General features: G+C 51.3%; 1 protein-coding gene across 7 annotated transcripts in view; it reads left to right on the plus strand.

Annotated features, from left to right (window-relative positions):
- XG (Xg glycoprotein (Xg blood group)) overlaps nt 1-12,966 on the plus strand; it is a 38,562-nt gene that overhangs the window by 8,303 nt on the left and 17,293 nt on the right. For 3 of the 7 annotated variants that reach the window (XM_082375935.1, XM_082375937.1, XM_082375938.1), the window contains exons 1-5: nt 1,413-1,559; nt 5,183-5,224; nt 7,703-7,726; nt 8,831-8,933; nt 11,648-11,710. In XM_082375935.1, coding sequence (XP_082232061.1) covers nt 1,533-1,559; nt 5,183-5,224; nt 7,703-7,726; nt 8,831-8,933; nt 11,648-11,710 — 259 coding nt within the window. In that variant the 5' untranslated portion in view covers nt 1,413-1,532. Of the gene's footprint in view, nt 1-1,412; nt 1,560-5,182; nt 5,225-7,702; nt 7,727-8,830; nt 8,934-11,647; nt 11,711-12,966 lie in introns of those variants that run through there. The other 4 variants (XM_082375936.1, XM_082375939.1, XM_082375940.1 and 1 more) reach the window with 2 other exon arrangements.

The raw sequence follows: 12,966 nt of genomic DNA on the forward strand, positions 1-12,966 counted from the left end.
AAATGGAAAGCAATTGTCTTGAAGGGCAGCTGTTCCCGAAGGGGACACAGATACAAGGACACTGGCCGGAATAATAAAATCCAAGATCCTGCCTGCCTGTGAGGGGTGGGATTTTTATCCCCTGATGGACCCACGCAAAGGTAATTAAATTCAGCACCTATAAATTCTGCTGGTAACGGCTGTAATTGGTGCCAGGGCTTTAGATAGTAATCAGTTTTCCCCCCTCTTCTCAGAGCTAGCCTGGGGCTGGTTTTCTCCTTCAGAGGAAATAATTCAGGGGTTAGTTAGTGGGAACTTGGACGTGTGCCTCTATCGTGGTGTCCGTGGAGGCGTGGTGGGTTTTTTCTAGTGCAAGGCGTCATCCTTGGCACCGTCTCATGATTATTCAAACAGCTCTGCCCTTTGCAAAAATGCCCTTTGTCCTGTAGGCTTGTGGGTCTGAGAAGTTCAGGGAAGCAAACTCTGATACAAAGCATCTTAGAATCTTGTTGGGGTAGAATTTGACTGGGGAGGGAGGGGACTGGTTACTAGAGATAACGAAAGAATTCCTCCAAGGGCCGTTCAGGTGGTTTCGTCTCAAAATCCCTCCTAAATAGCTTTTTTTTTGGAGGGTAGGGGGTCTTGGGTATGACCCTAAGACCTCCCGCCCAGCAGCGTGAGTCATTTTAAACCCCCGTCTCCAGGATGTCAGCAATGGGTGACCAGCATTATGATCCCAGAACCCACGCGGCTGCTTTCCCCTCGGTGTTTACAGATCCCAGAACATGTGGGCTTGATTAGAAACCGCCGAGCCAGCTAAACCAAGCAGATCAGAAACACGTCTTATGTTCCCAGCCCCGTTTTAGGCTCTGAGTGGAAAAAAAAAAAAAAGCTAGTGGAAGTAATTGCCCTGGGGAGCTGCACCCCCCCTGCCCCCCAGCTCCACCGAGACTGAGCCTCTGAATCAGCCTCTTCCACCTGAGTGATGTGCCCGGCAGGGCGGCACCCGGTGGGGCTGCGATCTGAAGCACACGGGGAGGGTCTCGGCTGCAGCCCGTCCGGAGAGCAGAGGCCGTCGGCTGGCCTGCGGGGCTGGACCGTCGCCCAGCCGAGGGTACGGGAGCCTTCGTACTGGCTGCGGCCCGCCGGCTCTAGGCGTCAGTCATGGTCACGGGCCTCCCAGCAGCGCCACAACCGGGGACAGCTTCCTCCACGACCTCTCCTCCTCGTCAGAAGCGTCTGCAAACGGAAGGAAGCCGCTGGAAAGAGAAGGGGACACAGGATGGGGCTGGGGCGGCGTGCAGGGACTTGCTGCTCTCAGAGCCCCAGCGGGCGCTCCCTGGCTTCCGGCTGCAAGCAGGCCAGCTGGCAAGGCTACCGCAGCCCCAGAGGCGACCCGAGGCCCTTTTGGAAAACAGCCGGCTCCCGCCCAGCCGTGCGATGGATTCGGGAGAGGCCGGGGGGAGACAGATAACAGAGGCTTCGATCATCTCAGAACAGGGAGTGGCCAGACGCTCAGGTTGGAGGACACCCTTCCGGTGCCTCTTTACGGGATGCCTGGAGCTCCTGCCAAGAGCCTGGTGAGAGTTGTTTGTAAACTGTCGACGGGCGACTAGAATGCAAGTTCCGGAGCTGCCCTCGTAGCTGAGGGCACTGGGGGCCCCGCACGGGGATCTGTCCTTTCACGCCGGGGGGGGGGGGGTCCGCCACAGCCCCACGGCAGCCTTGGCAGGAATGTGTCTTCAGCGTCCCCAAGGCCGGTGCCGAGTCCTGTCCCCCAGCCCCTAGACAGTGACCCAGAGCAGAGAGTGGCCGGCCCGTTCCCCAAAGGGGGACCTGGCAGAAGCTGGAGGGACGCAGAGCCTGGCCGAAGAGAGGGGCGATGGGCACAGATGCGGGACCTCCCTGTGTCGGAGACGGCTCTCCGGGGTTCGGCCTCTAAACACGCTGAGCCCCGGCCTCCGGACCGCGGGGCTGCAGGTGGGTGCCCTCTGCCCTCAGCCAGTGCCTGGGCCGATCCCAGCTCAGGAGACCCCTGCCTGGGGGTGTCCACGCACCGGGGTCCCAGTTCCCTTGACAAGCAGCCCCAGAAGCTGCCCCCACAGCATCCCAGCCGGGCCAGGCCAAGGGCTTCCCTGACCCCAGGCTGGACGGGTCAAAACGACCTCCAGGCAGACTCGGGGAGTCTAGGACGCCCAGGGTCTAGGAAAACGGCATCCCCCCGCTTCCCGCCAGCCCCCTTCCAGGCACAGGGGCTGCGACTGGGGCTCCTGGATGGTCTGGGTGCAAAACCTGACGTTGCCCTTAAGCTCCTGGAAACTCAGGCCCCTCGGCTGGGACAAGTGCATAGTCGTAACACTAATGTCCCCTCGTGGGCGGAAAGAGGGCGGCTCGGGTGACCTGCAGATGCTTGCAGTGGGACTTGGTGCACAGTAGGTGCTCATAGACGGCTGCGCATCCTAATAGGTCCCCAGCGACGTGTTCGCGGCAGGGCTGGTGCGGGGCAGCAGGGGGCACAGGCTGGTGCCTCCAGGCCCCCACCTGCAGGCCTGTCTGCACGTCGCAGCCGTCAGAGGTCCTGGAGAGCAAAGCGACGGGCGGTGAGCCGTCCGAGAGCCTGCCGGCCAGAGCGACAAAGCGGGGAGCAGGTCATGGGGGCCTGAAAGCAGTGTCTTTGCCTCAGGAAACTCTGCCCCGGGCGGATTTAGGATTTCACACTGAGACGCTTGAGCATGTGGCTGGACCTTGAACACAGGATGCTCGGTGAGAGAAGCCAGACACAGAAGGACACACCACACCGTGGGTGAGTCCGTTGATAGGAAGCGTCCAGAACAGGCCAGTCCACAGAGACAGAGGGTGGGTCTGTGGTGTCAGGGGCTGGGCAGGGGGGATAAGGAGTGAGTCTTAATGCAGACGGGGTCCCTTCTGGGGGATAAGCATGTTCTGGAACCAGATAGAAGTGGTGGTTGCACAGCCTTCATTATAAACATACTAAATGCCACTGGATTGCATGCTCTAAACGGGTGAATTGTATAATCTATGGATTCTGTCTCAACAAAGCTCTTCTAAAAAGCTCTTTTTTATCAGCCAAAGATGAGATACAAATTGGTCAGGAGCTCAGAGGTTTTCTGATCGGGCTTCTGTAGTTTTAGAGGCGGCGAAGGGGATGGGTGGGCTGTGTGTGGGAAGAAGCCCTTAAACTGGCAGGAAAGGAGCCCTCAGTTCGTTAAAAATGTTTTCTGGGTTTTTTTGAGATAAAATTCACATGCATAAGAGTCACCCTGTGAACCCTCTGAAAGTGAACAGTGCAGACGTTTTTGTTTAGCACGTTCACAATGTTGTGCAACCGTCACCACCATCGAATGCCAGAATGTTCTTATCACCCCCATAAGGAACCCCGTACCCGTGAGCAGTCGGTGCCAGTCCCCCGACTCACTTGTTATGCACCCAAGTTTCTCCGAGTTGAGCTTGTAAGAAAACTGAAATCCAGCCTCCGCTTCTCTCCAGACCCTAGACTTCCTCATCGTATTTTTAGCAAGTCTGAAACCCGCGCGTCAACAGAATTTCTGAGCCCCTGAGCACTGGGAGGGAGCCGGGGTTGAAATGTTTGTGAAACGCTTGCGGGGGTGTCACGGAGAGGCAAGGGCAGCGTGTTTCTGGGCCTCAGTCCCAGATGCAGTCTGTCTTAGCCATAAAGGAAAATATCCACAGTTGCAGCCACAGAGCCGCCACCGTACCGCATTTCCCAAAGGCATCCCCTGAGCTGTAAACCGGGGTCAGAGAGTTTCCCGGTGAGTAAACCACTATCTTCCACACGGCTCACGTGACACCTCCTCCAGGCAGGCCTCCAGGTCGGCTCACACAAGACGTGCAATTGCCCCCACTGCCTTGTGGTCCCCGCTGCACCCTGTCCCCACCTTTAGGGATATTCAAGGGTCTCTCTTCCCTAAAGAACCAGGAAGCAGGGCTAGTGTCATTGAAGGTCCCGTCCCCATTGGGTAACAGTGTGCCTGGATCAGAGTCGCAGCTCGTAAATGTTTGCAGAACGCACAGGTTCTTTGGCTTTCCGAGACGTCTATGTGTTTTGCTCGAGGCAGCTGAGATCCTGGGAGCATCTCCCTCCTCTTTAAGACGGGGATACCAGGGACTTCCCTGGTGGTGCAGTGGTTAAGAATCCGCCTGGCAATGCAGGGGACACGGGTTCGAGCCCTGGTCCGGGAAGATCCCACATGCCGCGGAGCAGCTAAGCCCGTGTAACACAACTACTGAGCCCACGTGCCACAACTACTGAAGCCCGCGTGCCTGGAGCCCGTGCTCCGCAACAAGAGAAGCCACCGCAATGAGAAGCCCGCACACCACAACAAAGAGTAGCCCCCGCTCACTGCAACTAGAGAAAAGTCCACACGCAACAACAAAGACCCAACGCAGCCAAAAAAATAATTAAAAAAAAATTTTTAATTAAAAAAAAAAAGATGGGGATGCCATTGGCAGCAACATGGATGGATCTAGAGATGATCATACTAAGTGAAGTAAGTCAGACAGAGAAAGACAAATACCATATGGTGTCACTTATACGTGGAATCTAAAAAATAATACAAATGAACTTACTTACACAACAGAAGTAAACTCACAGACATAGCAAACAAACTTATGGTTACCAAAGGGGAAAGCGGGGGGAGAATAAATTAGGAGTTTGGAATTAGCAGATATCAACTATTGTATATAAAATAGATAATTAGCAAGAACCTACTGTACAGCACAGGGAACTGCATTCAATATCTTGTAATAACCTATAAGGGAAAAGAATCTGAAAATAAATATATATGTATAACTGAATCACTTTCGCGTACAGCAGACACTAACACAATATTGTAGCTTAACTATACTTCAATAATAAAAAAAAAAAAGACGGGGGTGCCGTCATCTTCCTTCGGAGGCGCCGTCATCGTCCTTCGGAGGCGTCTTTGGTGAGGGGCACAACCCGCCAGGAAAGCTGAGATGTTGGCTTGACAAACACACCACAGGGGAGGTGGAGAGAGAGGGGGGCTTTGGTCTTCCGCTGACCTCACGGTGGGTGGTGGGCTTGACCTTTGCACCAGGGGGGATGTCTGGGCAGACGGGCCAAGGTGGGGGGGGTGACAGGTGTCAGGGGGCCCTGACGGTCCCATCGCGGTGTGACCTAACGCCCTATGTCTCCCCACAGGTCAAGGTGACTTTGATTTGGCCGATGCTCTCGATGACCCCGGTAAGTGCCCGTCTTTCTCCAGGAGATGCTGTGCTTCGCAGCCTGTGGCAGCTCTGTGGCGGCTCGGGGTTGGCTGGGGCGGGGATTCCGAATTCCAGGCAGGGAGAGCTCTGGTTTTCACCCCAGATTACAAGCACGGGGAGATGGACCTCCACGTCCTGCCTTAGCTGTGGGGCTCGGTCTTACGTGTTGGTAGGTCTGGGCTCCCCAAGCCAGGGGTCCGCACATATGCTGGAGGGTTTTCCTTCGCTTAAATGTGGTTCACCTCTACTCGCGGGGCATCTACGACCTGGAAGACCCCCCTACACCCCGCCTGTGTGTGGCCACTACCCTTGGGGTCAGCTGGACCTTCTTGTCAGCTGGAAAGCTGACTGTACATCTCCTGGGCCCGGGAGGAAGGTCTGGATTAAGGCCCACAGTCGAGCTGGGTGGCAGGAGCGTTCAGACCTGGGGGGCTTGGGGAAGAAGGAAGGGGTGTGACCTGCAGGCGCAGTGGGAAGAAAGATGAGTGCTTGTCTACTCAGAGAAAAATCAGCTGCTTCTGTCATCAGGGCAACCCCAGGTCACTCATCGCACATCAATTACGGTGGATTTTCCGAGAAGTAAAGAAGGGACGTGATCACCAGACCCCCTCAACTTAAAAAAGGATGACAACCAAAAAAAAAAAAAAAAGAAGCTTGAGGACCAGGGGACAGAGTGACCTCCAATAGCAGCCTGTCACCTCTTCTCCACTATTTCCTAGAGACTATGAGCCAGGGGGCGACACTTAGTACTTCTGTACTCTCAAAGAAGCTGCTTTTTAAAACGAAAATACACCTTAGGCATAATAAAATTTTAACAAGATATCTTCTCTAGAGAATGGCATTTTGAAAGATATTCATTATCTAAGTCTTTACATTTCTGATATGCTGGAATTTTTACTATGCATTATTTTGTAATCAGAAAAATTGCAGACATGTAAGAAATAGAAAGAATAAAATAATGCATGAGGAAAAAAAGAAAAAGGATGGCAACCAATGATGCAAGACCAGCTCCCTCCCCAATTTTCCCCGCTAACTGAGGCTTTTGCTAGTGGTAACCGTGACAGAGCAGATATGAGATTATTGTCAGAGCAGCAGACAAACCTAATGATGCAGGTCAAGGCTGACACACTGCTTCCCCCGTCAGACTGCAATGGTGAAGGGCTCAGTCCTTCCCAGAGTGGACAGGCTGCAAGGTCAGGGTTATAGGAGGGCCAATGGTTGCAGCCACACTGCGGGGCATTGGGAGGTAACCCCCCAGATTCAGCCAGGGTGGTTGGCACAGGGTCTGGGGTGGATAAAGAAGGATCACGCCCAGGGTAGGGCACACACAGCTGAGGGCTGTGGTGCAGAATCACCGGAGGCGTTTTATCGGTTAAAAAATGTCATCAACCTGTGAGCTGGCAGTTCCCCTCCTAGGAAGAAAGGGAAGGATTGAAAGGAGAGACTCAGACACATACGTGTTTACAGCGGCGTAATTCATCATCGCCAAAAGGCGGAAGCCACCCAAATGTCCATGGACGGATGGATGGAGAAACAGCCTGGGGTCCATGCACACAGTGGGCTGTGACTCAGCCATGAAAAGGAGCGAAGCTCTGACCCAGGCTACCACGTGGATGGACCTTGAGCTCACGATGCTCAGTGAGAGAGGGCTTTCTGCAGAGGGGAAGGACCCTGTCCACTGTGCCCCCGGGCAGCTCCAACCTCCCTCACCCTCGTCAGGTGCCACCCCTCCAAGCATCTTCCCCAAACCCCCTCCTCCTGCTGCCCCTGTCTGCCCCCCCACACTCCACCCCCAGACTCACCGAGCCTGGCAGACAGGTACTGTGCACCTGATGCCCCGTCCACGAGTGCTGACCTCGGGGAACTGAAACCACCTGGGAAGGTGTGCACCACCCCGTTTACACACCCCCGGCATCAACAGGCACAACGCAAACTTTTGTCACGTGAAGAAACACGTGCAAGAAAGTGAGAGAAGCATTGTCCTGGAATCGGGGGAAGCTTCTCTCCAGATCTGCCGTCACCCGCCCTACCTCTGCTCTGCAGGCGTGTAGTCACCTTGCACCTTTGTGTGGCACCAGCTCTGCGTGCCCCTGCCCTCTGGATGCTTTTTGCTCAGCCGGTCATCCGGCGGGCGTCCGAAATCTCGCTCCCTCACCTCCTGCAAGGCTTGGAGGAAACTCACTTCCTAAGGAGCTGAGCTGACCACCTCAGGAAAGCTTTGCTCCCCCAGCTGGACCTCTGCACAGCTCCCGTGGAGACCGGTGGGCATGGGTTTTTAGGATGCTTTTGTTCTTTTTTTTTCCCCCCCTGAATACAGAGTGGAATTTGTGTTCATATCATGTCTGGGTTAGTGCCTTGAAATTCTCATTTTTTATTCGGGCATTAACGATTCTTTCTTTGAGCTGCACGTAAATCCTCGATGCGTGTTGAATGTACGTTCTCTCTTTGTCCGCAGAGCCCACCAAGAAGCCGAGTTCAGGTGAGTGACTACTGCCCAGAAATGAGGCTGCGCCCCTGAGACGAGCTTTCTGAAGGTGTTTCTAGGGACGTGGAGCGTGTGAAAGGGGGGCAGGTGTTTAAAGCAAAGCCTAGCCCTTGGGGAACTGGAAATCAAAATCGCAGTGAGACATCATTCCTACTAGGACTGCTGGAATCAAAATATGGGCGATACCAAGTGTCGGTGAGGGTGTGGAGACATTGGAGCCCTCGTGCGTTGCTGGTGGGGATAGAAAATGGTGCAGCCTCAGCGGAAAACAGTCTGGCAGCTTCTCAGAAAGCTACGTATAGAATTTCCCTATGATGCAGCAGTTCTACTCCTGGGTATAGACCCAAATGAACTGAAAACAAGGACTTCAACAGAAACACACACACTTAGGTTGATAGTGTATAATTCCTACATTAGCCCAGGAGATAACAAATTAAGAATAAAGTTGATGAAAAGAATAATAAAGTTGATTGAATGAAGAATAAACTTGATTAACTAAATAGAGAAAAATGAAGAATAAGCTGGATTAAATGAAGAATAAAATAAACTTGACTGAATGAAGAATAAAGTAAACTTGATTAACTAAGTAGAGGTCCAGAAATTTCAAAAAAGAAAAGAAAGGAAAAAAAAAATAGTAGGAATAACGTAACGTTAATTACTGTAGATGTAAAATGATTTAACGACTATGTTAAAAGACAGGGCTTAAAGCACTTTAATATGCTATTAAACAAAATGAAAGTAAATGTTTGGGTAAAGATTTGGAGACAGATACTAACCAGAGGAAAATGGCATCATGTAGCAAGGTCAGACAAAATAATCTTCAAGGAATAAACAGTTTTGGGGTTTTTTGTTTTTTTTTTGCGTACAGTGTAAAGGCTAAACAGTTTTGTAACTGTGTGTATGCAGTTTTTTCTTTAAGTTCTACGTTCTGAGGTTTTATTTCTAGCGGCTAAGTGATTTTTAGCGGCTCGATGGTGATCTGTAAGTCTGTGAGCAGCAACTGTGAATAAAATATAAGCTCTAGTTCTTATTTTGTAGGCTGCTACTGACGGAAGGACATTTTTCTCTTCCAAACATGCACTGTTGTCTTCCCCACAGATATCTACCCAAAGCCGAGGCCTCCCTACCAGCCACAGCCTGGAAATCCCGACAACAGTGGAAGTAAGAACGTTCATTCATTTCAAAACAAGTCTGATGAAAGGTGCCTGTTTTTTTGTTGTTGTTTTTTTTAACTATGAGTTTTCATCTGGCTGCTTCTGAAGTAAGAGCCAGCTTAGCTTTTACAGGGGCGGGGGGAGCAGATTGCATTATTTTATTTCCTCGTTGCTCAGACACTTGGAGAATACTGAGCATTTGGAGACGTTGGTCATTATTGTGCTGGAATTTTAATCAGGCTGGAGGTCGAGTCTTTTTCTAGCTGTTTCCGTGGTTCCTAATGACTTTCCGTGCACTGTGCGTTTTAGGTCATTTATCCTCAGTTTCTCCTTTGTTTTAAAAGCTTGGCAGACACTGCGCCTATAGATCACTTTAAAAAAAAAAAAAAAAAGGGGCTGGAGGGGGATAATCTTAGCCAATAGCCCATAAAGTCCTCAGCAATTCAGAAACCCTAAAGACCTAAAAGCTGACCAGGCAGAGGTGACCAGTGACGCTAGCCAAGTTGACGGCCTGCGGAAGCTTCCTGGAAGCTTGGTGTGGCCTTGAGATGGGTGGAAATTCATCTCCTCGGCGGTGGCGATGGCCATGGTGAGGGAGATGTCACGAAAAGTAAGACGTAAGGTTCTACGAAGCTGTTACCTAATTGCAAAGCAGCCCAGGCCACTAACTGCGTTAGCTAAGGGACGCTTACGTCACTGCTTTGTCATCCTTGGTACCGAAACTTGGCCTTTGTACACCGATGCCAAATTGAATCTCAGAGACAGAGTTTCAGGTGAAGTAGAAAAGAATAGCTTCGTTGCTTTGCCCGGCAAAGGGGGACACAGTGGGCTCCTGCCCTCAAAACTGTGTCCCTACCTGGGGTGGGATTCGGTGAGGAGTTTTATAGCCATGGTTCAAAGGGTGGGGTTGCCGAAAAGGACCAGGGTGCCTGCAGGGCCTGCGCTCCTTCAATCTAGACATCACCTGCGCTCAGGTGGTCTCCTGATGGGGTCTGTGCTTCTCAGAGGTTATCAAACTGTGGCCTTCTCTGTGGAATGAAGAATGCTTTATCAAGTAGTAAGCACTGTCCGTTTGTTGGGGGTTTCAATATCTGCCAAACAGTATTGTCATGTGTACCCTGGAGGGGGAACCAGGACCTGCCCCCAGGCTGCACTATTGTTTCTTCACTGCTCCTCCCTTGTCTCTGTATCCCCTCCCTTCCCTGATTAGCAACTGCTTGAATCTGCCCGTTGGAACTCAGGGAAGGTCGTGGGGGCTGAATGAAGCCTATTTCCTGTAATCAAGAAACGGGGGACACAGGAAGGCTTTTGTGCCCAGGAGCCCCACTGGGTCCTGCTCGGTTTCATCCTCTTTGTTTTTTTTTTTTTTCCCCTCCAATTTTAACATCCCAGCTCCATCGATTCCTTGTAAAAATTCCCCCCAGCCTTTTCGACAAACTATTGTCCGATGGAGCGCTGTTATTCTACAAGATGCCGATGGAAATCCCTCCTGGGGAGTGTTTCTTGCTACAGTCTATTTGGGGATCTCGGCTTAAACGTATTCCCATGGGCTTCCCTCCTACGGGGTGCAGAGAATGTTAGACGCTGGCCATCCTGTAAGATGAGTCACCAGGACCAGGGTGACTCACCACCCCAAGGCGTGGGTAGCAAGCCTCACGCTTGGGAGGGGTCCCTCTATGACTCAGGGTTCCAGCAGCTGACACAGTCCAAATTAGAGGAAGGTTGCTTTCTGGCCTTCGTTTTCAAGCTCTGCTAAAACCCAGTGGGGAGATGCCTTTAGAATGGTGCCCCCAAATAATGAATTGATATTTGATATGAGTTATGTGGCTTTTGGTATCAGCCTGACGTTCCCTTAGATGCTAGTTCTTCTGATGGTTTACTGTTTATTGGGGAACATGTCTTGATTAAGAGGTTTTGGAACACTGAGCAGCCTCAGTGAATATGCTTTCTGCCTAACCCATTTGGAATGATTCATAATGAAACGATAAAACATGTAAAAACAGGGACGCAGCAAACTCGACACACAGAGCAAACGAAGGAGGGAAAGGACTTGATTAGAACTTAAGTATGGAAATGGCAATACAGGAGTAGAAGGTCTCCTTAAATTTCATGCTTGCTCCCTGGCTCACCCAGTTCCTGTATGTGTCTCTCGAGAAGAAAGGTGAGTCATTGAAGGCAGTGGTGAGCAGTCCCTTGAATACAGGCTGTTCTGGAACATTCTGCTGTGCAAGAAAGGCCCTGCAGGCGGAATGGGAGATCCTGGCAGAGACAGTGTTTTGTGCCAAGGCTCTGGGGCAGGAAGCTTGGGCTAAGTTTGAAGGACAGATTAAGGGCATTTGTGACAAAAGTTGAGATTAACTCCAGTGAGGGTATGTACACACGCACAGCAGGAAGGGTAACACGTCATCAAAAACGTGCGATGCTTTTGTCCTAATACTGACGACGGACTTTTGCAAACAACCTGATGTTTGCGATAATGCTAAACGTTAGAACATTCACAGGGCAGCGTCTGCCAGATTCATTTCAGGAATCCATGAACTTCTTGCTTTCAGAACCAAATAAGGAGCTTCTGGTCCCCGAGATCAACATGGTTTTTAAAGCTTTGGAGACTTTGAGTACCAGAGGTTCTGTGAAAGCGATAAACAGCAAATATAAATAAGCCGGAATATCATTTTGTATTTCGGTCTTTTGTATTGTGTGAGTGGTTCATTGCGGGAAGATGTCATTCTTTTCCTAACATCACCTTGGTGTTTTCCAACAGATATCTATCCAAGGCCAAAGCCAATGCCACGTCCCCAGCCTGGCAGCTCTGACAACAGTGGAGGTGAGTCCTGAGTATTGAGACGCCTTCCGGAAGCGTTGGGAGGGATGCAACGGACCATCTTGGAATTCTGTCCTGGGAGGGTGAAATACGAGTTGGCGTTTGAAATATGCAGAGGTTCTTTAACAAGGAGTTCACCTGCTGTTACCAATCCCTCTGTTGATAGAGGATGCATTTTGTTTTGTTTGGTCTGGGGCTGAAAAAATGCAATGCGCCCCAAAGGCATCTCACGTCACTATGGCGGAAGGGGATTCTCTTTGTCCTTGGTTGCTCTGTTTTGGGTGTTCCGTTGAGTTTTGCTTCCCTTGTCAAGAGCCGTTTGGGGCCACGTTGCCTGAGTTCCCGCCATAGATCGAGTGACGTGTTGGGAATCCAGGCACCTGGGGGAGGACCACTCGGGAAGGGATGCCGGCTCATGGTGGTGGGAGAATTGCAAGAATTCCGGGGCTTGGGCAGACACGTGTGCCGACAGATGGGTGCTGGGGAAAGGTCAGCTCTACGGGTATCCCCATTTCCAGCTGGTTTGGCAATGGGGACTTCCCCTGTTTCCGATTCTCTTGAGATACTATTCGAACGTTGAATTCCTAGGGTGCAAAACACCGTTGCTTACGCCCAACCAGACAACCTTCAGAGAGACCCAAGCATCATTTCTTCCCTGCAGGTTTCAGCTTGGGGGGGCATCTCTGTCTCCAAGACCTGGCCTCTACATCCTAAACTGTGATCCTTTCTCTGTATCCCTTTGCCCTGCAGCAGGAGATCATGTTATACTTTGTAACATGCAATGCCATGCAATTGTGGTTCATTTATTTCCTTGAGTTAGAATGAAAAGCACACACACACACACACACACACACACACACACGCGCGCAGGGATTTTTGCCTTTCCTCCACCGATGCATCCCCAGAGCCAGAAGCCAGGCATGGCACACAGTAGGTCCTGTAAAGATCAGTTGCATGAGCAATGCCTTAGCTAATTTCAGCGACGGAGGGCTCACCCCTAAACGCCTTCATCAGGACACATACCCTCCACTGTGTTGTTGGCTTGAAAGGTCTAATGGCCCCGCCTCCAAAAGGCTGTGCTCTTTGATTGACAGCACCCAGCAAGATGTTCCTAAGGGGTTCTCACAAAGCTGTTCTCTGCTCCAAGATGTTTCAGGAGACACCCTTTTATTATTATTATTATTTATTATTGGCCACACGTCATGTGGGATCTCATTTCCCCCACCAGGGATCGAACCTGTGTCCCCTGGAAGAGCAGA

This window comes from Balaenoptera borealis (assembly GCF_965194805.1).
Source record: "Balaenoptera borealis genome assembly, chromosome: X".
Lineage (NCBI taxonomy): Eukaryota > Metazoa > Chordata > Mammalia > Artiodactyla > Balaenopteridae > Balaenoptera > Balaenoptera borealis.